Genomic DNA, 27,334 nt, shown 5'->3' with positions numbered 1-27,334 from the left:
TCTTCCGGCGCGTCTTTCTCTCCGTGGAGCGAATATCCAGGCTCTATTTTACTCGCGCGCTCGGTCATACGCAAACGTCATAAGTCGCGTTATCGTTATATCTCGACGATGTATAAATATCTGCGAAGTATGCCTATTGTAATCTTTATTATCGCCCGGGATCATAAATCCCTTCTTTCCCTCGCACTTTCTATTTCATCCCCCTTTTATCGCACTTACTACTTACTACTGCACGCATATTTTATAGTACGCGCGCTCTTTTCGATTCCTCTATCTACTTCCCGTTTCCACCTCTTTCGTTCAAAAGTCGTCGTTCGAAGCCAACTTCAGCCCCCAAATAAGTCTCGCCGTCGCACGCGTCTGATGTGCGCTGAAAAAAAAAAAATTTGTTAACCCGACCGAACCTTTCAATTAAATTATTGTTTTGTTAATTGAACGTGTATTAATGTGTTATATTTAATTTAAATATTTTTACATATGTTGAAATAACAAAATAATATTTAGCTGAAAGGTTTAGTCGACACAAAAAAAATTGGTTAACCTGATTAAACCTTCCAATTAAATTATTGTTTTGTTAATTGAACATGTGCATATATTAGTATGTTATATTTAATTTAAATATTTTTACATGTTGAAATGACAAAATAATATTTAGTCAAGTTAATAATTTGTTTTTCAGCGCACAGAAGCTCCTTCTTCTCGTAAAATCAGATTTCTCTCTATCGTTTTGTATTTTTTTTTCTTCCTAACAAGCGATAGCGAGTTTATAGAGTCTATACTCGAAGTCATTTCGCGTATGGCAAAACTGACTGACAAAACAATTCAAATCCATTAGACCATGTTGTAACATTTACATTGTTGTGAAAAATTGGTCGGAATATTTTTTACATGTGCGTAACACGGGCATATATTCATTTCCTATGTTAAATGTTCATGAGTAGCGTAGCCGATCGCAGAAATTGCGCATCGTGAAATTTATTTAAAATGTTCATGACGAGGGAGAGAGAAACTTGGAAATATAACTGAAATTCATTAATCCGTATTAATATAACGTATTTATATTGTTATCAAATTAATAAATATATTCTTATAATATACCAATGGACAAAGTGCAGCGGCACCACGTTCACGTTCTCACGTTTAAACGCTTATCTCTCCGCGTAATTCCACATAATATAACATCGAATGCAATTTTCATTTGAAATATATAAATTTTAAAACTCAGGCAGAGAGTTACATACGCGCACATACGCTTTATAACGCCGATTACCGGGCTGTAAATATGGATTAATGTTTTTTGAACTTTATTTGAATTAAATTTATTCATCTCATTTTATGATTTATTTTATAAGTATAGAATCCGTTTTAGCAAATATGGAAATTATGGACGCTTGATAAATTTCTATCTAATATTACAAGTAAATAAATAAAAATAAATAAATAAATAAATAATTACATATATATATATATATATATACATGTATATATATTTTTTTATATAAAAGATTGCGTCGAAACTTTTCAATTTATGCCACATTTGCATGATGACAAAGTGGGACTAAAGAAATACGCGACGACAAAGTATGAATTACGTTAAAAATAGGTATCTCATATGCAATTGGTATTATAATTATATAGTTCGTTCAATTCGTCCCGTCCCTGGAAATACTCAAGTCACGCAAAAGCATTACGCTATCATTAAAACAGCCTTGAAGCACATGTTGCAGTCAAAACTGTAATTAAAGAGACAAAAGGGTAAAAGGAGGAGAAACGCGTCATTTGTTTTGCGTTATATTCCGTATATACATACATATATATATATATTTTTTTTTTAAACATTTCTTATCTTGTTTTTCTCAACAATTAAGCATATTTATTTTTTAATCGATAAAAGATAATAAAACTAGTGATTGTATAAATATGACGGGCGACTAATGTATAATTCCCGCTCTTTTTTTTATCGTGGAAAAAAAATACGTAATCTATACGAGAGATAAATGGCGCGTATTAGATTATACATATATCGTAGATATTAATTGAATTACAAACGCTGAATAAAATTTCGAAACATTTGTCTCGGTATTAACGCGACGATTTTAACGACCACGTACACGGAAATTTGAGCAAGCAAATCTTCGCAGTAAGTGCAGACTTGTGTGAGCTGTTTTATAGTAAATTTTTAACGTACCGTGGACCCTCCGTAACCCAGGACCCCTCTGTTAGTCCCGCAAGGCTTCGGGATTTCGGTCGATCGAATAAACGAATAAAGCTGTTTCCTATATATGATTCTCCAAGATACCAATGAAATTGACCCGTACACAAAGATTGACCCTTTTTCTCGCTTATACATAATATATTAATATATCTTCCTACTTAGATATATATATATATATATCAAACTTGCGAAAAATTTAAATATTATTATATACAGAATAGATAAAGTAAGAGGTGAATAGAGAATAGATATAGAAGAGAGAAGAGAGAAGACAGACAAGAGAGGAAAGAGAGAAAAGAGACAAGAGAGAAGAGAGAGAAAAGAGAGAAGAGAGAGAGAAAAGAGAGAAGAGAGAGAAAGAGAGAAGAGACAAGAGAGAAGAGAGAAGAAAGAAGAGAAGAAAGAAGAGAAGAAGAGAAGAAAGAAGGAGAGAGAAGACAGAGAAGAGAGAAGAGAGAGAAAAGAGAGAAGAGAGAAGAAAGAAGATGAAGACAGAGCAGAGAGAAGAGAGAGAAAAGAGAGACGAGAGAAGATAGAGAAAAGAGAGAAGAGATAGAGATAGAAAGAGATACGAGAGAAGATGAGATAAAAGATATAAGATAGAGAGAGATATAAAATATATAATATATATAATATAAAATATATAATATATAATAAATAATATATAATATATATAAATATATAATATATAATATATATAAATATATAATATATATATATAAAATATATAATATATAATATATAAAAATAAATATATGGATTTGCGCATATAATGTGAAGTGTCGAAATGAATAAAAATTGCAATTAATTTTTTGATTACTTCGATAACGTCTTGATGGCAATTTGAAGCGATGTAAACAACTGTGCGGAGTTTATTCCATCGATATCGGTCATTTCCTAGTTCGCTCATCCCTTACATCGCGAGACGGAAACGGATGCGCGAGAAACACCGGACGCTTCGAGAGACGAGCTTCGGTATAGGAAAAAGCGAAAAGAGGAGGGCAAAAAAGGGAAGAAAGAACGGACCAACGTCGGAACACACCAACCGGCTGGATGGGGATGAGAGAGGCGCAGAGTGGAGGGACACCGCGAGTTTGGCGGCAGTCGTTTTCCGAGGGATGTTGGGCGGAAGGTTCCCGCGGGGCCTGTGTTATCGCCTCGGCAGGATGACCAGCCCGCGTTATCAAATATTAAACCTACTTGCACCGGCAGCCTATCCTCGACAAGATATCCAAACCTTCCCTGCCCCTAACCGACCTACCTACCCCACGTATACCGCATCGCATCGTACACACCACCGGCTACCATCAAAACCTACGCCTAGCCCACTACATCTCTATCTCTCCCCGTGCGCGCTTACGTTGTTTGTTCGTATAACGTCGGGATATTCGTGCGGCCGGGGTGCACAATTCGCGCGCGGCCATTTCGTATATGCTCGTGCACTCGTAGGGAAAAATTGTTTCCCGGCGATATTAAGAAGAAGGCGGAGAGGCTAATTCCGAACTACGGAATCGGAGCATCGAGATTCTGCGTGATTCTGGAGCAATCTAATGCTTCTCTTCTTCACGAATTTAGTTCTCTCTTCCTCAACCTCGAACCAAATCGACGATTAAATATATATATCAAATTACAAATAATATACGTAATGCATGAATTATGTATATATAATTTTTAGCCTGCTCAAATTTATCGCTCTTCCTCAGAACCTCTAATCGACGATTAAATATATATAAATTACAAATAATATACATAATGCATAAATTATATATATATATATATAATTTATTGCAATTTTTTAGCCTGCTAAAATTTATTTATCCCTCTTCCAGAGAGAGAAAGAACTAATTGGAACGTGAAATTAAAATCGACGATAAAATATATATAAAATTACAAATAATATACATAAAGCATGAATTATATATATATATAATTTTTTGCAATTTTTTAGCCTGCTAAAATTTATGTATCCCTCTTCCAGCGAGAGGAAGAACTAATTGGAACCTGAAATTAAAATCGACGATAAAATATATATAAAATTACAAATAATATACATAAAGCATGAATTATATATATATATAATTTTTTGCAATTTTTTAGCCTGCTCAAATTTATTTATCGCTCTTCCTCAGAATCTCTAACTAAAATCGACGATTAAATATATATAAAATTACAAATAATATACATAATGCATGAATTATATATATATATAATTTATTGCAATTTTTTAGCCTGCTAAAATTTATTTATCCCTCCTCCAGAGAGAAAAAGAACTAATTGGAACCTGAAATTAAAATCGACGATAAAATATATATAAAATTACAAAATAATATACATAAAGCATGAATTATATATATAAAATTACAAATAATATACATAATGCATAAATTATATATATATATAATTTATTGCAACTTTAGCCTTAGCTAAAAGTGCCAGGAAGATAATTTTTTAACAAATATTAATCCATGCAGACCGTATTATAAAAGAGTAATTTTAGGAGAAAAATGTTTTTGTTCTAATTATACATAAAAATACAGAAATGGCGCACTCTATACAGTGTCGGGTCTGCTTGATAGTTACAGTTTACACAACATCTCGTCATATATTTTTGCCAAGCGTAATAACAGCTTTATTAATATTTCGTACGTGTAATTACGTTTTGTACCGAGGGTTAAAGTGGACTTTTTAATAACCACATTTTTTTATCAGAATACGACGCGTTTCCATTTCATGAATGTATTTTGTTAAACTTAAGAGGTTCACGATTAGACAAATGCAATAATAAGTTTCCTAATCAATCTTTCGAAATTTATTATTTATTTACTGATGTAATAAACATAATTTGGCATGTAAATGCAAATTATTAAACTAAAAGAAACGTGAATTTAAATGATCAAATTTAATTATTTTAGTAAAGTTATAATAATCAGAGAAAATTATTTTTATAAGATGTATGCGCGACAGAAAAATTTTCATTTATAATGAATATTATCTCTATTATCTGTATAATAAATATTTTTTAAAATACAAACTGTGAAATTGAAAAAGTTAAATGCAATAAGTCAGAAATGCTATTTCAGTCAACTGAGTGTAAAGTTAAAAAAAAAACAAATTTATCTAACAATATAAAATGTGAAACAAAATATAAAACTTATTAAAATATATAAAATATAGAATTTGCAAATTGTAGCAATTTTCCAATTAACAAAATAAATCAATTTCCAATAATTACTTCATCATTTTTCATTGAACAAATATTAAAATTTAATTAAGTGTTTACACCGATATTTCTCATTGCAAATTAATTATGATAAATGCGTACACTTATAAAAAAAAAACGTGTTAATAAAAGAAAATCATCTGAAAAAGTTTTGTTTATTAGTCTTTGTTTTATGAAATAGGCTGTGAAAAACTTATGGGCAGCCTATAATTTTCTGTCATTAAAAGTTTAATCGATTCGTTCACGCTCAAAATTTCAAAGTAAGGGATAAAGATGTTAGTTTAAAGACACGATGCTCTGACTTTCCATATAAAGTACAACCCTTTGCCTACGCCCCTTATATTCTCGTGTAATTATTCTGATGCGATATTCTCTTAACAGGTCGACGATTACACTCATTAGCTTGATAAGAAATATATGTATCGCTGCACAATTTCGTGATATCTGACATTTATCACGCAATCAAACTAGTTTTATTTCATACATTAACTACTCAATAGTTCTTTTTTTTCGCTAATAAAATATTTAGCAACTGGGACGTAAAGTTACGTAATACTGAAATTTGAAAACACTCTATTTTTCTAGTTGCAGTTTCCTTAAAAATATATTTTATTGTAATATTATATCACAAAATAATTATTAATCTAACAACACGGCCAAGTTCAAATTTTTTAAATTGTTTATTTTTATATATACATTTTATAATGTATATAAATGAAAAAGAAAGCTGTTTCAACTCTGGAGCAATTTTTTTAATCGCGCATTTTATAATTCGATTGAATTAAGACAATTATATTAATACAAGTAATAACTAGTCTTCTTATAAATAAGAGGAAAGTGTGCTCGATTGCCATCTAGTAGTATAGCATAGAACTAGTCAGCCAAATATAATATCGCACATAAGTTCAATAATCTTACCGCGATTCTAAATCTTTCTCATTTGAAAATATTGTCAGTAGGTCATTGATTTCAATTATTCCGTTCACAGATAGCTTATCAATATTTTTCACAATTTTTTGACTTTTCGACAATTTTAGAAATTTCTCCTAAATTGTTAGATATTATTGTAATTATATGTGATTTTTTATTTTCTGACGCAAAGATGCACTTTCATCTGAATTTGTAGAAATGTAATTGTATGAACAATATTAATGAAACCTTAGATGTATTTTGAAAAAATCATCGAGTAATGAATATAAAAAAAATTGTATCAATTTACATTAAAATATTGAACGAAAATAGAAAATGATGGATTATACAAGTATATAACATAGAACTAGTCAGCCAAATTTAATATCGTGCATATATAAGTTCAATACTTTTATTCTTTCACAATTCTCAATCTTTCTCATTTTTAAATATTGTCAGCAGGTCATCGATTTCAATCATTTCGTTCATAGATAGCTTATCAATATTCTTCGCAACTTTTTGATTTTATGAAAATTTTAGAAATTTCTTCTAAGATTATTAGATATTATTGCAATTATATATTGTTTTATTTTCTGATGCGAAGATGCACTTTTATCTGAATTTGTAGAAATAGAATTGTACGAATAATACCCGGTAAACAATTTTTTATATATAACAATATAAAATTATATGGAAATGTATAAAATTATACATATAATCATAAAATTATATATGAAATATGTCCATATATAATTAGATAAAAGTGCTTTTTATATATAATTATCTAAATTTATATGTATATTCATATATATATATATATAATAAATATTTCTATATATATATATATATATATATATATATATATATATATTTCATATATAATTTGACATGAATCCTTACAATTTATATATAAATTTATATTAATTATGTATAAAAATGGACATATTTCACATATAATTTTACGATTATATGCACAATTATTTATATATAATTACATATATAATTATATATAAATAATTGTATAATTTTATACATATATAATTATATATAAAAATTATATATAAAAATATATATAATTATATACAAAAAATTTTTCCCGGGTATTAATGATACCTCAGACATGTTTCGCAAAAAAAAAGAAAGCATCGAAGAACGATGAATATTAATAAAAAAAAAAATAGAATCAAATTACATGAATACATGGAACGAAAATAGAAAATGATGGAGTCAATTGCGAATCTAGGGTCCCTGAATCGTCGTTTTCGGCGAAGCATTTCCGCGCCAGTGTCCATTCGAGGAAAAGAGAGAGAGAGAGCAACCCCGTACAATATTAAAAACTTTACAAATTACCGCAGCTGAGATCCACAGGGCGGTTAAATCCACCGCCCTAGATCGTAGATTACAGCAATTGTGGCGGAGAGATAGAGGAAACGCGAGAAAGAGCGAGTAGGGGGGATGAAAATACGAAGGAAAGAGTCTGAAGACGAAAAGGTGGGAGGAAGGGCCGGGTGTTCGGAACACGAAAAGAATCCACCGGGAGGATACGCGCCCTCCCTCTCTCTCTATCTCGTAGGGAGCCCAAATACAGTGCCGAGGAAAACGTAGGGCCACGTTTCGCCATACAATACACACGTACGTGCACGCGCGACGTTACGCGTGTGTAGCACGTTCTCCGTCTCGGGGATACGACTCCGGTGTGCCGCTTTCACGCACACACACGCCCACACGTGCGCGCACGGACACTAACACGCCACACCGACGCATAGATTGCATACTTATGTCGGCACTGTGCACATAAAGTTAGGGGGGCGCGCGCTCTCCTTCGCTGCCGCACAAGAATAAGAAACACGGTAGCATACATAAACAAGAAGGTTGGGGATGCAGCAATTTAAAACGTACCCCGGAATTCCTCCCAGCGGAGTCGTAGAGCCGCCCTCCGTGTTACGAATTCCTCCCCCTTCGTCCCCCCCCCTTTTCGCCCTTCGCTCCCTCCCGCCCTTCCGGGTGTCCTCCTGCATCTTACTGGGAATTTCGGTCGTATAAAGTGGTACTATGGGCGCGAGAAGCCGTGTATTAGCGGATATATCTGTCCGACGATATCGGGTACCTGTATGTATGAGAAAAGATACCCCATTCGTGGATTTCGATGACGCGTAATCGGTCTTGCGTTAGGGGCGCCCTCTCGCGGATGTGCGTGTAAGAATATTCGCGAGATGCGTGCGGCAAAGTTTCGCAGCTATTTTCGCGCCCTTACAAATTAGATCTCTGACGTTTCTTCGTTCACCCCTATGCGTTAATCTTATTACAAACGAATATATATATATATATATATATTTTTTTTTTAATATTAGTTTGACAAAAAAATTTCTACACTGAAAAAAAGTGTTACTTTGACAAATTAAATAGTTTGTTAATTGAATATAATATTAGTTATTTAAGTCAACATGGACGTCCGCAGGGCGGAATCAGTAAAAAAAAATTAAGAGCATTTGCTCTCCTTGTGAATAAACCCTGGAATTTATTTGCAATTTTATTTAATATAAAAATATTAAAATAATAAAATAATAAAAAAAAATTTAATTTAAAAAATTAAGAAAGAATAATAAGAAAAAATGTGTTAACTTGACTAAACCTTTCAACTAAATTACTAGTTTGTTAATTGAATATATATTAGTATTTAATTCAACATGAGAGTGCAAGAGAGAGCATTTGCCGCCCTTGGAATTAGTAAAAAAATTAAGCATTTTATTTAATATAAAAATATTAAAATTACAAAATTATAAAGAAACTTTAGAAAGAATAATAAAAAACAAAAATAATTTAATCATGCCCCTCTCTGGAAAAAATCCTGCGGACGCTCATGTAATAATATGTTATATATTTAATTTAAATAATTTTATATGTTCAATTAACAAAATAATATTTAAATGTAAAGTTAACAAATTTTTTTTTAGTCTAAGAAATATAAAAAAATCTTAATTTATTAATAAAAATTAGCACAGTATTTTATTATACCTCGGCCGCTTTGTCTATTGAGCAGAGTAAGCGATAAAAACTTGCAAATAAAAATAAAAATAATTTGTATATCTTTTTTATAATTTACCTTCTTTTTATAATTGTATTTACATAAGCGAGCTTAAAAATAATATTATCTGGAAGTTATCTAGATAATTTGATTTAGAGTTATAGTCACTTAAAATACTCAAGTATTTTTATTAAGTAATAGAACTTGAGCAGTAAGCGATAAAAACTTAGGAATAAAAATATAAATAATTTTTATACATCCCTTTTATAATATACCTTCAATTGACGTCAAAATGACGTTTGTTTTTCGGACAGCAAGTTTCGGTTTATTTCGATGCTTTCTTTGACCGATGCGAGCGACAAACGTGTTCGCACACGGGGAAGCTGTACGTTTGTAATTTGGAGTCGGGTATAATGTTATTTAACACAGAATCGTAAGGAATGCGCATATCTCCTCGTGAAATTTTTACGCTAGACTTTATAAATATTCATAAATGACGCACAAAGTAGCGCCTGCGCCATACACATGGGACTGAACATTTCGCAGGATAGCGTTCGCACGGTACGTGGAATGCAACAGTACTGGAGGGGAAAAAAAAGGAGAACGAAAAAATACAATATCTCATAGCAATATTATACTCTTTGTTGTACGTGCGAAACGTGCGACTTTTAGACAGACTTCGATTAGGGGGACGATCTTCGAACGCACTTTCATTTCTATTAATTATACTATTATCGTACGAACAACGATCGATTTTTCCTCTCTGTAAATAAAGATGAAACTTATATCTCCCCCGCGGATACACAAGTAAGCTGTAATATACAGGGTGTCCCAGAACTGGCGGAAAAGTTTTTAATGGCAGATTCCTGGTATCATTCGGAGACTATTTTTCCTCAGTGAAAATGTCGAGACATCAATAATTTTCGAATTATAAGCAATTGAGAGCAATAAAGGCTTTCTTAGAAACTAAGTCTTGCGGAAATAAAATATTAACGGAACTACATTCTTCAGTTAATTTTAGGTAGAGTTTGCTTTAATAGAATTTTAATATAAGACTTGGTTATAAAGATACATAATAACAAAAATTGGAAACACGCTAAAAATGATGGCCTCCCTCAACATTTTCACTAAGGAAAAATCGTCTCCAAATGATACCAGGAGTCTGCCATTAAAAACTTTTCCGCCAGTTCTGAGACCCTGGAATAAACCCTGTATAAAAATTGTATATAAATAGTAATATATATAAATGTATAAGATTTCGCGTTTTTCCTCGCGATTTATTGGACGAAGGGAGAAAATTTAAGGGATTTAAATTTTTAGCTTGTGCATCAAACATTCCATTCTAAATCTCCTCCCACGCGACATACATAGATATCCCGGGGATATCTATATAATCTGGGGGGTCGGGAGGTCGGGGGCCTTAATCATAGTTCGCTGGAAACTTAACCAGAACAATAGCCGCGAATCCTTTCATGAGTATTACCTATTATGGAGATCAGCGCCCGGTATCAATGCGTATAAGTCAAATAACGTTAACAATGGAGTATTTCAAGTTACTTGAGCGTCGTGAATCGAGCGATTGAGTGTTTGAGCGGCGGTGTCGCCTCGGGCGGCTGTGTTTGCAGATATAAGGGTGGTTCGTACCGGGGTTTTCTCTCTCTCTCTCTCTCTTCCTCTCGGCGAGTTGGGGGAGTTCAATTGGTGGCGGCAATCCTAGTAATGTACCCGTGGGGCTGTGTCAAAGTGCTTTCTGCAAGAGAGCACGACATTGCATTCTGCATTCTACACCTTCATTCTTGCACAGGAGGAAGGGGCGAAGGTGTTTTTGGCGAACGATACTCGAGAGCGGTTCTCCTCCATCGCGATCCATTCGTTCCTCTTCGACTTATCGGCAGTGTTGCGTCTTTGGATGATTTTTAAATTAGCTACGTAAGATGAGAGGAAGTGTGCAAAATTTATCTTAGACAAGATGAAGATGATTTTGGTTGGATTTAGGTAAAGGATTAAAAAAACTATATGGCAAATATCTAGATAACTTTCAGATAATATGATTTTGATTTGTAAATTTTTTGTCGCTTACTGCTCAAGTTCTACTACTTAATAAAATACTCAAGTACATATTTTAAGTGACTCTATAACTTTAAATTTAATTATCTAGATAACTTCCGGATAATATGATTTTGATTTGTCAATTTTTTGTCGCTTACTGCTCAAGTTCTACTACTTAATAAAATACTCAAGTACATATTTTAAGTGACTCTATAGCTTGAAATTTAATTATCTAGATAACTTTCAGATAATATTACTTTTAAGCTCGCTTATGAAAATACAGTAATAAAAAAACGTAAATTATAAAAAAGATATAAAAATTATGTATATTTCCTGGTAAAAAATTATTTTCATTCCTAAGTTTTTCTCGCTTACTGTCCAACTTCTACTCAATAGAAATACTAGAGTATTTTTAAGTGCTACGACTAAATCAAAATTAAAATACATATTTCTGTATCATCTAGATGCTCATCTATATAATTTTATTTTTGATAACAGCAAAGACTATGCTTATCGATGAGATATAACAAAGATGGGATGAGGAATGAATAATTCAAACGAGTTGACAGATCGTGAATATTTGAGCGATGGAACAGAAATTCGGGGGAGAAGGGTGGATGATGGGAATCGAGCTCTCTTCGATACGAGTAGCTGTGTAAAATGGGCGACGAGATATACGTATTGTTTATACAGACGGCTACGTGAATCGCGCACGAATACGGGTGTCCTCTCATGACTCGCGAATAATTCATCGAAAGTCGTTACTCGCTAAAAAATGTCGGAGGAGGAGGAGAGAGAGAGAGAGAGCGAAAATATACATCGTTTGTGCGCGTTTTAAAAAGAGATTGCATTGTTTACATACAAATCATTCGCGGGAGAGAGCCCCGATGGGAGCGATCGATAACATTATACGCGAATAATTTGATTTATTAAAACCTATCGCGAGTTCCATTGCTCGCGTTGAATACCGAATATTTTGCGAATAAATCGGACGAGGGTGTGGAAAAGAAGCAGGATTGCTTTTCTTAATTCCGCCAAGGGTTTAGCAGAGTTTGCTGTTATCTAAATAAAATTAGATGCATGATTATCTACATATAATGATTATTATGTATATAATAAAAATTTGTATTATTTATATCTGCATCCCAAATGAAAAAATGTTATCTAGAATAATGCATCACTTAGAATCATAGCACATAAAAATACTTAATTAGTAGAAACTTGAGCGATAAAAATTTATAAATAAAATTCACAGAAGCGGTCTTAAAAATAATCCTATAATAATAATAAATAAATTAATAATAAATTAATAATAATAAATAAAATTATATGAATAATCATTCAGATGAAATTTTGGAGCCACCTTCTCTTTATACAGATAATAAAAATTTGTATTATTTATATCTGCATCCCAAATGAAAAAGTGTTATCTAGAATAATGCATCACATAGAATCATAGCACATAAAAATACTTAATTAGTAGAAACTTGAGCGCTAAAAATTTATAAATAAAATTCACATAAGCAGTCTTAAAAATAATCCTATAAAATAATAATAAATAATAATAAATAAAATTATATATTATTGTATTATTTATATCTGTATTCCAAATGAAAAAAGTGTTATCTAGAATAATGCATCACATAGAATAATCATAGCACATAAAAATACTTAATTAGTAGAAACTTGACCGCTAAAAATTAATAAATAAAATTCACATAAGCAGTCTTAAAAATAATCCTGTAACAATAATAAATAAATAATTATCCGGAAGTCATCTGGATGAAGATCGCCACATATCATTTCATCTCATCTAGATATATTTCCAAACCAAATCATCTTACCTTATCTAATAGATGAACCTCCATATTTTCATCTCATCTTTATCCAGCTAATTTAAAAATCATCTAAGCACAACACCGAAGGGACTCCTCCCTCCCCGCCCACCCCTTCCCACCCCCTCTTAATCTTCTTGGCGTCGGCGGAAATCCGACGATCTAATTGAACGTCGGTGGCGGCGGCGACATTTAGCCGGCATACATTTTAATTCCTTAGAAAGAGAGATGCGCGAATGGAGACCCTCTCGGTCTTTTCGCACCTCCGCGCGGCGACTCTCCCGGCGACTTCGCTTTAAAAACCGACGGCTAAATAATGTATATCACGGCGGCGAGAGCGGGCGGTAAAACAGTTATAAAAACACCGGCAACTACGTTAGGATCAATTATTTAGGATGTACAGCTCCGTAAAGAGAGAGTAGACCAGTCGTAAAGGGGGCGGAAGAAAGTAGCGCTCCTTGGACGGGTTTGACGGGGTGGAAGAGAAGGAGGAAGCTACCGCGGGAGTTATAAAGGTTGCAGTTAAAAGTTCCGTGAATTATCAAGGGGTTGACTGGCTAAAGAACGTGGCTGACGCTCATTTTAAAAATGACACGCGCGTTGAAATTTCAATTCTCTCCTCTTTGCGATATATGTATATATGTATATACATCAGGGTGTCACGTCGAAAATATACAAGATCTTCAGGGTGTCTAGCGGCCAGGGAAATCTGGAAAACCGGGCATTATCAGGCAATTTCATAAATCTGGAATTGTCGGGGAATTTTATAAACCTGGAATTGTCAGGAAATTTGATAAATGTAGAATTGTCGGGGAATTTTATAAACCTGGAATTGTCGGGGAATTTTATAAACTTGGAATTGTCGGGAAATTTTATAAACTTGGAATTGTCGGGGAATTTTATAATCTGGAATTGTCAGAAAATTTTATAAATCTGGAATTGTCATGAAATTTATAAATCTGGAATTGTCGGGAAATTTTATAAACCTGGAATTGTCGGGGAATTTTATAATCTGGAATTGTCAGAAAATTTTATAAATCTGGAATTGTCGGGGAATTTTATAAACCTGGAATTGTCAAGAAATTTTATAAATCTGGAATTGTCAGGGAATTTTATAAATCTGGAATTGTCAGTGAAGTCAGGAAATTTCACTATTTATCTGGATTTTTCACATTATTCTATACATTTGTCTCAATAATTTGAAATTTTTTATTCAATAAAAATCACTTAAAATGCAATTAATTATAAGGTTTGATTTTTTAATTTTTATTCTTGAAATATAAAATTAAAATTGTGTATAATAGAATTATATATAATTATAAAAGACATATAACATATGTATTATACATTGTAAGAGACTTTATATTATCTAGAGGTTTAAAATTAAATTTGCAAAAATATATGCCGATGAAAATTAAATTAATGACGCACGACGAAAATTTTCTCTTTAAATTTACCCTGATGTAGTAATCTTGGGATAATATGATATTGGAAGAATTTTATGAGTTTTTTTTCTCTGATTAAAAAATATTTACCACTCTTATTGTGATAGATATTTTTTATTGTGGCAAATATTTTTAATCAGAGAAACTCTTATATAAAATTCTGGAAAAAATAATATTAAAAAGTTAGCGAAAAAATCAATTTCTGGTCTTGGAAAATCTGAAAAAGTCAGGGAATTTTTTCATTGGGTCTGCTGGACACCCTTCTTGTTATTTGGAGATGATTTTTCCCCAGGAAAAATATTCAGGCGTCAATAATTTTCAAGATATTATAAGCGATTGAAAATAAAGGCTTCTTTACAAACTAAGTCATGCGGAAATAAAATATTAACAAAACCACATTCTACAATTAATTTCAAGTGGAGCTTACTTTAATAAAATTTTAATTTAAGGTCTAGTTATAACGATACATATGAAAAATTGGAGACATGCAAAAAATTATGGCTTTGACATTTTTGCTGAGGAAAAATCGTCTCCACATAACGAGATCTACTTGCATATTTTCCCCCCTGCAATTAATTTTCAAACGGGCCGCGTTTATTTATCGCAAGCTGCGAAATAATGGATCCGGCTCTCGTTTTTCTTTTTTTTTTTCTACGTTTTTTATATTTAAAATGTAAGAAATAAAAGAGAGAATGCACACGTGCTTCTTTGTCGGAGAGAGAAGAAGCATCGCAAGTTTATAAAACATGCATCATTGTTTCATTTGTTAGAAAGATATTTCCATTGTCTTTTAAACATATTTATGAAAAGCTATATCGGAATTCGTCTTTTATTCAATTCGTGTAATTAAAAGAACGCGACGTGTCAATCACGATAAATTAAAAAGATAACGTTTAATCTTTCGAGGAAAATCTTTATATAGTCGCGTTTTATAGATGTGTTAACACTTACTAATTTATACGTTTCATGCATTTATTTATTTGTACATTCATATATTTATTTATTTGTTTAAAAGTAGTATATAACTGTTTGATATATAATTAATATTCCTTAATTTATATACGATATAAAAGAACTAGTCTATACGATATAAAAAGTACAGTCTATAATATTATGCATATGTATATAATTGGATTCAAAAGTGTTTTTTGCTCATCTCACTTTAATTACTGTGCCGCATTATTTTTGCATAGGGACGTTAATGTCCCGAGATCAGCCGAAGTAATAAAAAAGTTTGTCGCCATCGGATCAAAATCTCCGTATAAAAATTTCTGTAAATTATTAGAAAGCACGTATAATTGTCGAGATTTATTATCGACAGCTATATCTTGAGGAAACACCAACGTCGTATTGTCCTGCGCCACCAAATCTAAATTATAAAGAAAATTTTCGTTAACTTTAGTGCTCCTAATAATAGCTTAATTAGCGAATTATACTTATTTATTAATTTAATATTTAAAATAATTTATTTGAACATTTTTTTAACATTTATTATGCTCCTGTCTACAAATCGACGCTTATCGGAGCACTTCAATATCTCTCTGCTGCTTTTGTAAACCTGAATTTAAGAGACATCTCTGATGTAATGTATGAACTACAGTTTTATAGATCGCTATAATATTCTGACATTTTGTCGAATAAACGAATTGAAATTAAATTCTTTTGCGACCTCTTACATATATTTGCGAATTGTTTCTTTATAATGCACCAGAAGATAAATGAATAATTTTGGCAGGTTAATTAAAGTTTAATAAAACTTCTTATCATATGCGGGAAATTCTATTTTCTTGCTTGAAAAAACATGATAAAATAATAATAGTAATAATAATAGACGAAATGGTAGTAAATGTCATAAATGCAAGCCAAACTAATAATATTTTTTCGTGTACTTACTGAATAATAATACTTACTGAATGTTTTCGGACTTAATTCCACCGTAGTATCCCAACACGCAATACCATTTCTATTCACTTGAGCAAAATAATCGATACATGTCTCCGAATCGATGACGGAGGATGGTCCTTGAGTTAATAGTCCCTTATTGCCAACAATATGAAAATTGTGGTAGTTCTCCGATTTTTTCAACGTGCTATCTTGCAAAACGTCCGTAGACACGGAAAATTCCGTGATACCGGACATGGCATGGAAATAGAGAGTTCTGTATCCATCTTTACGAATTGGTGACAAAGACATCCCAAAAATACCGTCAATCCATTGGAAATCATAGCCGTTAACATTAAAATCACCTGTCGACAATTAGCAAAGATTTAATCAAAATAAATGTGACATGATAAAATAAATTTTGATGACAAAAATCTTGCTCTCTCTGAAGAAGAAAGTTTAAGGGGATGCTGCCGTAGTTCTGTTTTACCGACTTTAAGTTAGGTTAGATTCACAAATTAATTCAAGTACGAGTCTTTTGATGCAGGCTTTTAATCTCATTTTTATTACTTCTGTATTATTCTTTCATGTCGTCTCTATTGGGAGCGTCACATTTTGTGCACAAATAAACTGCAGAACTTTTGTATTAAATAACTATTGTTGTGAGCTGATGCAAGAAGCCGATAAAAAACTGTAATTTTTTAATTTTTATTGTTTTTTCTTATACGAAATTACAGCGCTCCTCGTCCATTATTATCAGTACTTTAATTGTAGAGAAGGATTTTTCAATCTGTATAGCCAATAAAAAGAAAAATCCCTGAACCGAAAGTCGGTAAACAGACATGGTTGGCATCTCCTTAATCGCGTGAAACTCATGAAAAAAACACAAGATTTTAAAAAATATAATTACCATTTAGTGGATCGAAATGGAAGAAAGGATGACTAATTCGCCAAGAATCGTTCTTTTCCCAGTCGTACACCACCATACCATATTCACTTAAATCACTCATATACACGTAGGCTTTATCGCATTGTCCAGGTGCAACATCGACCACAAGATCGGCGATGAAGCTGTTTGGCTTCACGTCTGTATCCTTCAAAACATACTTGCGAATAATCTGCAACATATAATTATGGGCGCATTTATGCCGGTAGCCTTGACAAGCGCAATCAAATATAGCCTGCACAATTTGAGACGACGTACATATATATATATATATATATATTTTTTTTTAATATATTCTCTTAACAATCTCCATAAATAAATTATTGTCTTATAATTATATGTAATATATTTTTAATTATTTTAAGACAATAATTTACTTATTAATAAATATTTCTTTATTTAATAATATATAAATATTTATTAAAATTAAATATTTATTTATTTAATAATAAAAAATAATTTAATAATTAAATTATTTTAAATTATATGTAATAAATTTTTAATTATTAATAGAATGATTAAATAATAGTATGCGCATCGAGAAATTATACCTTATCCGTTTTCAAATCAATAACAGTAAGCGTCATCGGTCGCACAACTGTAAAATTTTTCAAAATATCATTTGCTCCTGTATCGAGTCCCCACATGCGATCGCAGGCATCGATCCTGAGGCGAAAAATGCTTACGATGCCATCAGGTGAATGAATGTTATTTGCCTCGAGATCAGGATACGGTGTTAGGATCGGACTGTCTCCGTTCTCTATACAAATATATAATAATCAGAAATTAAATATAAATTGGTTATCAATTAGAAATATATTTTATCGTAAGATCTAAATATACTTTGGATATTTTTTTCTTTATACTTGACGTGAAATTTTTATTTCCAAAACTTGTCTCCAAAAAATATTCTCTTATTAGATTTATTATCTGCGATTGTAAAAGGGAATTGTTCAACACATTTACCTTATTACTTCGTCTTCTTAAAATTTATTTTTTTTTCACGCGCAGATAATAAATTCTACATATATAAACTCCTCGTATCATAAAAAAAGGCTCGTAATATTACTAGTAAATTTGGTTTACTTACGCGCGACGTCGTTCATCGAGAAACTATTTAAAGTCGCTAAAACGCCACTTTTCCACCGCGGTATTGTGACGAACATTTTTTTGTGCCAAACGGCCAGACCTAATGGCATGTTATTATTCGGAATGTAATCGCCGGAAGCGATGTACTCGTTTTGGATGGTATGGTTTGGAAGTTTAAATTCGACCTGCTTCCATGAGTAAACGGTATTGAAGGTGTCGCCGGTTGCTGTGGCCAGGTAGGCCAGGAATAGCAAGTGGAACATAATCTACGAAAAAATCTCTCTCAATGCGATAATACAACGATAAATAATAATTACTAAACAGTACGACGTCAATTATCACAGAAAAGAAGTGTCAAAAATATAAAAAAATAAAATAATAATAATAATAATTAATAATTTTTTAAATTAAATGATAATAATAATTATTATTATTTTAAATTAAATAATAATAATAATAATAATTTAAAATTAAATAATAGTTAATTTAATTACAATTTTGTATAAAAATATACTTAATATATTAATAAGGAACGCTATTAAAATAAATTAAAATGTATAACAAGAAACAAATCTTATTAAATTCGAATTTATATCTATTAATTATCAAATGCAAAATTGAATATATCAAGTATTATATTTATATAAATATAATACTTGATTATACAAAAAAAACAATAATATAAGTGAAATCATCATTCTTAGAAATGTTGAATACAATAGTTAACAATAATCTATACTCACAATCAGATTTCAATTAAATCCCTCGCAATCATGGCAAGACAATTTATATAAAGAATGTGATGATTAATGACAAAAATGACAATTATTTATTAGAAAATGAACAAATGCTGAAAGTAAGAAACGTGACTGTTTTGTGATGTAATCTCATATGCGTGTAAATATTTGTTTTTATTTTAACATGTATGTATATGCATATTTTATTATTCGACATAGAACCGGTTCCAATTTAGTTAGAATTGTTTCCATCAGATGTAAATGAGGATGATTTATTGCGGACCCCAGAAATTCCTATAAAAATATCTTAAGATATTTATATATATATTTATATATTGGTTTTAATGCGCGTAAACATTAGTATAATATTTAATTTATACATTTAGAATAAACTTTTGAATTTTTAATGAGTGAAAGTTTTTGTGTTTACAAATTTCCGTAATTATATCGCATAAAATTATCGTATTCGAAAGAAAGCCAGTTTTATTATAAAGATACGTGGACAGTTCTTACAATTTTTCGTAGATTTCTTTTAGTGAAAAGATTCGGTTTTCATTTTTAAATCTAATCTCCTTGATTTCTCAGCGTTTCTCACCTTCCGCTCATTTCAACACAAAAACTGCCAAGTTCTTAGAATTATTTGCATCAATTATTCTGCATTTATAAAGATAATTATAATTCTCTCTCAACTCTTTACATCATATTTTCCTCAATTCTTTATACTTACTGAAGAAAGGTGCACACATCTCTATGAATTTTCCAAAACGTTCCAAAGCATAAAATATATTTTGTAGCATAGTTACAAAACTAATCAAATTACGAACAAAATAGACGGAAAATAGAATTAATCGGATAATAAAATTATTAGTGTAATAATAGCTCTTTGTATTATGTGTATAGGTTGCATAACAAATCTAAAAGCTTTTACGGCTTTATCTATGTAATTTTCATTATGTATATGTATATATGATTCAAATTGATTAATAACTATGACTTTGAAAGAGATTCCTAGATGTAGTATATAGTATATTGTATAATTTAGGAGTGAGAGATAACCTTGACTGATTCTTTTACAAATATAATGGGAATAAAATTATTCGTGACAAAAATAACTTCATTCCAGAATAACTGGTCTAATTTTTAAAAAATATGTAAACGAAAAAAATACATTAGCAATTATAATAATTATAGTAAACAAGAGTTGATAGAAAATCAAATAACGTGTGAAGATTTATATACAAGTTATATATAATAAAACACGTAAAAATATGTATATCAATAATATTTTAACATATGTATATAATATTCATCTCTTAATATTCTATTATTAAATTTCTTTATTATATATTTTAATTAGATAAGTTCCAATTATATATAATGTTATATAGAAAATTTGCAATTTTATTTAATAATATTGTTTAAGCATTTAGTAAATCTACAAAATAATTTGCAGATATTATCGAAGAATGTAATTGAAACAATCCATTCGCGACCTTGAAACATTCCAATGTCAATGGCAAGTATGGTGATGAAATGCCCAAATAGTCTCATCGTTAATATGCCTTCGGCAAGATATTCAAATTACAGCAAGTTTTTACTTATAGAAACCGGATTTCTTAGCTCATTTTGTGGCAGAGTTTTCGATGAAAATATTGATGAAAGACGAATTTGTGCGTTTAAACATAAACTCTTCTGAAACTAAGTTTGACAAGTGTAAACAAATGATGAAATTTAATTCATTATTTATTATTCCACGAATTTTACTTAAATTAAACTATGTATTATCAAGAACAAGTTACAAATTAATTATTAAAAAGCTAAATATTAAATATTATCAATCAAAGTATTAGAAAATATAATTTAGTTAAATTTCAATTATAATATCGATATTTGAAAATTTTTAAACATAAAGTAGAAGTGATATTCCCACACTTATAGGCATTATTTACATATACATAAATATAATAAAATTAAATAAAATAAATAATTCGAATATATATTAGTACATAAAAAATAAATTTATACATAATTGCAGATATAAAGAGTTATTTTATAGAAATATTTATTATTTATCACAATAAGAGAATTACTCTTTTTAACTAAATAATAATTAATGTAGAATAAATGTGTCGATGCATTTGCGTTATTGATACAAGGATAAATTTATTACTATTAAATTTATTAAAAACAAAAAACAAGATCGCAGAGTGGTTAAGTGGTGCAAAAAAATACTCACTGCTGAAACTGGTAGACTGGCCTTCCGTTGGAGGATGTAAAGTGGAATGACGTCTGTTATAGACCGTGTCACCGGCTTTTATATGCCGATACTCTCTTCCAGTATGACGAGTATTAACGAGTCTTTGTTAAAAATCTATATATAGTAGATGCCGGAAGAAAATGCACATAGTATAAACAATGAAAATCAATTTCTTATTTTTACGAATTAAATTTAAACATTAAATGACAAAAGCATATATATTTTTTTATTCATTTTGACCTAGATTTAAAAAAATATTATAAAATAAAATAATAGTTGTTTAATAATAGGAAGAAGCTTTTGTCATTTTTGTCAAACAAAGATTGACTGTAGAAAGATGAAAAAAATTTCAATTTTTTAAATCATCCGTGTATATAGAAAAACTTATTCAATACTATCTCAATTACTACTTATATATTATTTAAAGGTCTTCATATATTTTTAATTATATATATTTTTCAATTACGTAATATAAAAATGTGGAACATGAAATTAATCTTTACGGTGAAAAAAAATTGTAAACTTGACTAAATCATTCAATTAAATATTTTGTTAATTGAACATATAGAAATATTTAAATTAAATATAATATATTAAATCTAACAAAACATATATTTGATTTAAATACTATATATGTTTAATTAACAAAACAGTAATTTAGTTGAAAAGTTTAGTCAAGTTGACAGATTTTTTTAGTGCATGTTACTAATTTAATTTTATTATATCGGCAAAGTTAATTTTTGTTCTTTTCTCGTTGATAATTATTATTGTACCTGTGCACACATCTTATTTTTAATTCCCGGAGTGAAAAAGTATACGTGTAACACGACAATCGTTAAGCTATCCGCTATTTGCTTACTTATGCAAGTTGAATAGAGGAGTTATCTCGCGTAAAGTGTTGCTCAATTATAAAACAATTGTAAACATCTCTAAGAATTATACACGGTAGAAAAAAGCCGGAAAAATCAATTTCATGCAATATATTTGCTACTTACAAAATAATGAGATACACGCATTTTTTGTAAAATTGTACCTATCATTATAATATGGTATATTACATGTAATGGGGTCAAACGAAAATCGCTGACAATACTGATATCAGAGACATTCGTTTATAAAGCTGACGTGTTCATAATATTTGGAAAGTGGAAGACAAATATATCCTTAAGCTAAATTAACTAATTAATAAATAAAGAAATTCGTCTTTCCCCTACAAAAAAAATTTCTATTTATATATTAGATTCGGCAACTCTTGTAAGATACTTACTGTATTTGGCGTATACATATATTAATCAATACGTATATATTGATTAATATTTTTTAAATGAGCTTGAAAATCTGTCGAAAAACGTGGCATGATATACAATTATATATCATATATAAAACGACTTTTTATTATTTCTAAATATAAAAATATCAGCTTTGTATATATAAGAATTTTTTATATAAATATTTTATATAAGAATTTTATATATAAAATATGTCAGCTTTGATTTTTTTATATATCATATAAGGAATGTGAATTACAAATGTGATGAGATGATGACACAATCGTAATAGTTTTGTCAATTTTTATGAAAATAATATAATAAATAGAATTACGCTAAATATATATGCACGATTGATCGTAAAATGTGGCTTGTTTCATCAATAACGAATTATTTTATCAACACAACTTGTCGAAATAATAATTCGATATTGTTTCGAAATATTTAAAATCTTATGACTATTACTTTTCCTTTAGAATTTCGCCTCTGCTTCGAGATCTCCATGTTTTGCTTTCGACTTACACTTCCTGCACGTAAAAAAGCGATGTGTTTCATCATTTATAATCAAGTTAAATTTAATATAAACGGTTATATCTTCTTAAACATTTCTATGTTACATTTTATTCATGTTATTTATATTTAACACAAACGAAGAAAAAATTCTCAAGAACATATTTCCACGTATTATTCAATTGAATTTGCATCTTTTATGAAACAACAAAATTTTTTATGTGGAAATTGATTGAGTACATCAAATAGTCATCAACAGTTCATCTGCATGTGCTCATATATGAAAATTAAATACTTGAAGTTTACGAAAAGGCTATCGGGTGGGAAGAAATTTCATACTCACTTTCCAAATTCCTCGCCGTCTTGAAGGGTGTCCGGTAAAGTACATCCGGCAGTTTCAGGCAATAATAGGCACAATGCTGCTCCGACCAACGGCAAAATCCCGAATATAGTTGGCGGTAACCACGATTCGATGTAATTCTGTAATAGTATCAACAATTGGTAATCTAGGGAACTAATTGACGCATTCATAAATATACTTCTAATTCGAAAGTTTAGTCCAAAATTGGTTCATGCTTGTAATTGTCTATAACTCGAAGTGATGCTACTCAAGTTCGTTTAATTGGCTCTAATTAATACGTAAAGACTTACCAAGGATACCACAAATGGCGCTACAATGGAGCCTATTCTAGCGCACATGCTGCTGGCGCCAACTCCGATGTTCCTTACGACTGTAGGAAACAGTTCTCCGGAGAAAAGGTAGACTGTAGTAAACGACACCGACATGCCGACAATACCGAGGCACGCCAGAAGTAGTCTTAACCATGACATATCTGTAAAACAGATACTCTCTAAATTTCTTGGAGTAAAGACTGAACAATCTCATTCCAAAAGAGTGGAATCTCACTCTTTTGGAGTAAAATTCGACTCTTGGAATGAGATTGTTCAGTTTTTGCTCCAAGAAATTTAGAGAATATAAAAATGTACCAATTTAATATATCGATTTAAACACTTGCTTAATAACTCGATAAAATGAGATGTTTTTCGATACTGAACATTTATTGAATATTTAATTTTATATTGAAATTTAATTTCAATATCAAATATTTGATATATATTTTTTGAAATATATTTTCCTAAATTAATATAATATAAAAAATATATAAAAATTTTTTTAAAAGATAATAACATCGCCCAGATGTATAGAAATACTGAATAATTTTTGGAAAACTCACTACTTACAAATAAACCGAAGGGCAATTGAATTGTACGTACATAGTACAATTTCTTACCATTTGACGCGACGATTAAGAGCAAACAGGCCAGGCCAGTTATGGAATTGCTGCAGATCAGAGTGATTCGTCGACCCAGTTTATTCATTGCCCACCACGCGACAAAGTTTCCTGGAACCTGTATAGCACCGGACAGTGCGAAATTAATGAAAATATCGCCACCGACCTGACCGATGTACTGCGACATGCCAAACAGACCCATTCCACAAACGATCCAATTGAAGAATATCGAGAGGGATTTTATTCGCATGTTCGGTGTGCGAAACAGATCCAGAAACGAAGCCTTGTGGTCCTGCGCGGATTTCTTCAAATTCTGCAATGCAAAAGCGCGAATTAATATTCACTGAATATTCGCGCAACAACATTTGAACTCTGAGTTATACATATTTAATTGTCGCGATCATTATTATATGGATCCTCTGGATTCTTCGAAATATCTTGAACGATTTTTTCTTACTTGATGCAGACAATGTTTTCTGACTATTTCGGGAATATCCACATTTTTCACTTTATTAACATCGACCGCCCTCTGCAATATTCTGCAAGCTGCTCTCTGCTTTCCCATGGTTAATAACCATCTCGGCGACTCGGGCACTATCCACCAATAACTTAAAAGAATTATAGATGGAAGTGTAATGGCAATTTGTAGATGCTGCCAATGTCGAAACCAGAATGCGAGTCCTGCTAGCGACATGTGGCCTAAACTGTATGGAATTTGATATAAGACGGTGATGGCGGCACGCCATTTTGTACCTACTATTTCCATACCTGAAACATATATTATTTAGTTTTTATTCATATTTTATTTATAATTTTGGAGAAATTAATTGTACAAACGGATTGCAATCTGTATCGCTTGTGCGGATAAATTGCGATGGCTACACTGAAAAAAATTGTTAACTTGACTAAATCTTTTAACTAAATTATCATTTTATTAATTGAACATATATTAGTATTTAAGTCAAATGTATGTTTTATTGAATTTAATATGTTATATTTAATTTATATAGTTTTATATGTTCATTTAAGTCAAGTTAACAAATTATTTAAGTGTAATTATTTTAATTTACACGCAAAGAAAGATAGACAATAATAATTCAAGACTTTAAAAAACAAGATAATTTGTATTATTGTTAGTTTTAATATAGCATTCAAAAAGATTATGCACGAAGCTAATTGCATATTTAAATTTTATTTTGTTATTTATCGTTGAAAAAGTCTTGACGAATAATAGCTTCGTATATTTGAGGATCGAGACACTTACAGATAACGTAACTAGTAACCATTGTGCCTCCGGTGGCTAAGGCACTTAACAGCTTCATCAGCAATAATACTTGAAACCAAGGAACTATCGCGCATCCAATACCCGACAATAGTTGGAGAACAATGGAAATCATGAGCGGAATTTTTCTACCATACCTGTATATAAGATACTATTAATTTTCTTCTTTTATTTCACGATTTCACAAATAATTTAGCCATTATATGGACTTGCCTATCTGCCAAGGTGCCGAAGATAATGTTGCCGAGCAGCACCCCAAACATAAGTATAGACTGTTGGATATTCGCGTAATGCGTCCTATCGCAGACTAGATTCCACTGAAACGAACACAATATATAGCTTGAGTTTTTTCCCTCATTCTTCACGATAATATAGATAACTTTGAAGTAAACACGCTCATCTATTTTTCGCATTTACAAACTAAAGGCTTTTAAAGTAAGAGACTCACTTGCGATATAATAGTCTCGGGAAATAGTCTCCTGTCGTACTCCCATTCCGTGCACTTCGCCAGAGTGCCGTTAAAATCGACCATGCATTGATCCTTGGAGTCGACGGTGGCGGGCTTCGTACAATTGTAATCCTGATGAGGCGCCATGAAGACGATCGCCAATTGGTGCCACGCTACCGGAAATTTGACCAGAGAAATCGCCAGGCAGACGATGATCTGCCATTTCCCGAGATTGCCGATTGCGATCTGCACCGCGTCGACACTCGCCCCGGAATCGACATGATCCTCCTTACCGTTGGAAACTTGCTTGACGTTCACGCTCGCTGCAATTTAACAAGATCTGCATCATACATTCATACGCAAAGAGAATTTTCTCTTAGAATTTACCTTGAAAATCATAGTAAATAGGGTGTCTAGCAGTCAGGGAAATCTGGAAAACCGGGCATTGTCGGGGAATTTTAGAAATCTGGAATTGTCAGGAAATTTTATAAATCTGGAATTGTCAGGGAATTTTATAAATCTAGAATTGTCAGGAAATTTTATAAATCTGTCGGGGAATTTTATAAATCTGGAATTGTCAGGGAATTTTATAAATCTGGAATTGTCGGGAAATTTGATAAATCTGGAATTGTCAGGAAATTTTATAAATCTGGAATTGTTGGACAATTTTATAAATCTGAAATTGTCAGGGAATTTTATAAATGTGTATTAATAATTTTTTGTTTAAAATGACGTATACAAATCATGTCCTAGAATGCTTATTATTTCTCCTGAAACACCCTGTATATATAAGGAGAGGAAAGAGAGAGAGAGAGAGAGAGAGAGAGAGAGAGAGATGTAAATTAATTGTTCTCATATTTCCTCGTATTAAAAACCAAGCAAGGGAAAAAATTTTGACAGGATATTTAATAATCACAAGATGTATT

At 31.0% G+C, this 27,334-nt stretch overlaps 2 protein-coding genes across 7 annotated transcripts in view; both read right to left on the bottom strand.

The window, feature by feature from the left end:
• Positions 1-15,108: 15,108 nt before the first annotated feature.
• Positions 15,109-21,829, bottom strand: Y-f (yellow-f). The gene is made up of 6 exons (XM_029301664.2): positions 21,588-21,829; positions 18,616-18,880; positions 18,077-18,285; positions 17,490-17,697; positions 16,609-16,944; positions 15,109-16,067 (listed from the first exon to the last, which is right to left on the bottom strand). The coding sequence occupies exons 2-6, from the start codon at positions 18,875-18,877 to the stop codon at positions 15,865-15,867; spliced, it is 1,218 nt and encodes a 405-aa protein (XP_029157497.2). The 5' UTR covers positions 18,878-18,880; positions 21,588-21,829; the 3' UTR covers positions 15,109-15,864.
• A 744-nt stretch (positions 21,830-22,573) lies between these two features.
• Positions 22,574-27,334, bottom strand: part of LOC114930005 (organic cation transporter protein) — a 41,358-nt gene continuing 36,597 nt past the window's right edge. For all 6 annotated transcript variants that reach the window (XM_029301742.2, XM_029301743.2, XM_029301741.2 and 3 more), the window contains 8 exons: positions 26,409-26,731; positions 26,174-26,277; positions 25,943-26,097; positions 25,136-25,446; positions 24,679-24,991; positions 24,038-24,219; positions 23,730-23,866; positions 22,574-23,403 (listed from right to left, as the gene is read on the bottom strand). In XM_029301742.2, coding sequence (XP_029157575.1) covers positions 23,349-23,403; positions 23,730-23,866; positions 24,038-24,219; positions 24,679-24,991; positions 25,136-25,446; positions 25,943-26,097; positions 26,174-26,277; positions 26,409-26,731 — 1,580 coding nt within the window. In that variant the 3' untranslated portion in view covers positions 22,574-23,348. The remainder of the gene's footprint in view (positions 23,404-23,729; positions 23,867-24,037; positions 24,220-24,678; positions 24,992-25,135; positions 25,447-25,942; positions 26,098-26,173; positions 26,278-26,408; positions 26,732-27,334) is intronic.

The sequence above is a fragment of the Nylanderia fulva genome, unplaced genomic scaffold (assembly GCF_048542155.1).
Source record: "Nylanderia fulva isolate GAGA-0341 unplaced genomic scaffold, ASM4854215v1 Scaffold9, whole genome shotgun sequence".
Classification (NCBI taxonomy): Eukaryota; Metazoa; Arthropoda; class Insecta; order Hymenoptera; family Formicidae; genus Nylanderia; species Nylanderia fulva.
Note: the sequence above shows the minus strand (reverse complement) of the source record. Positions and strands in the feature narration are given on the sequence as shown.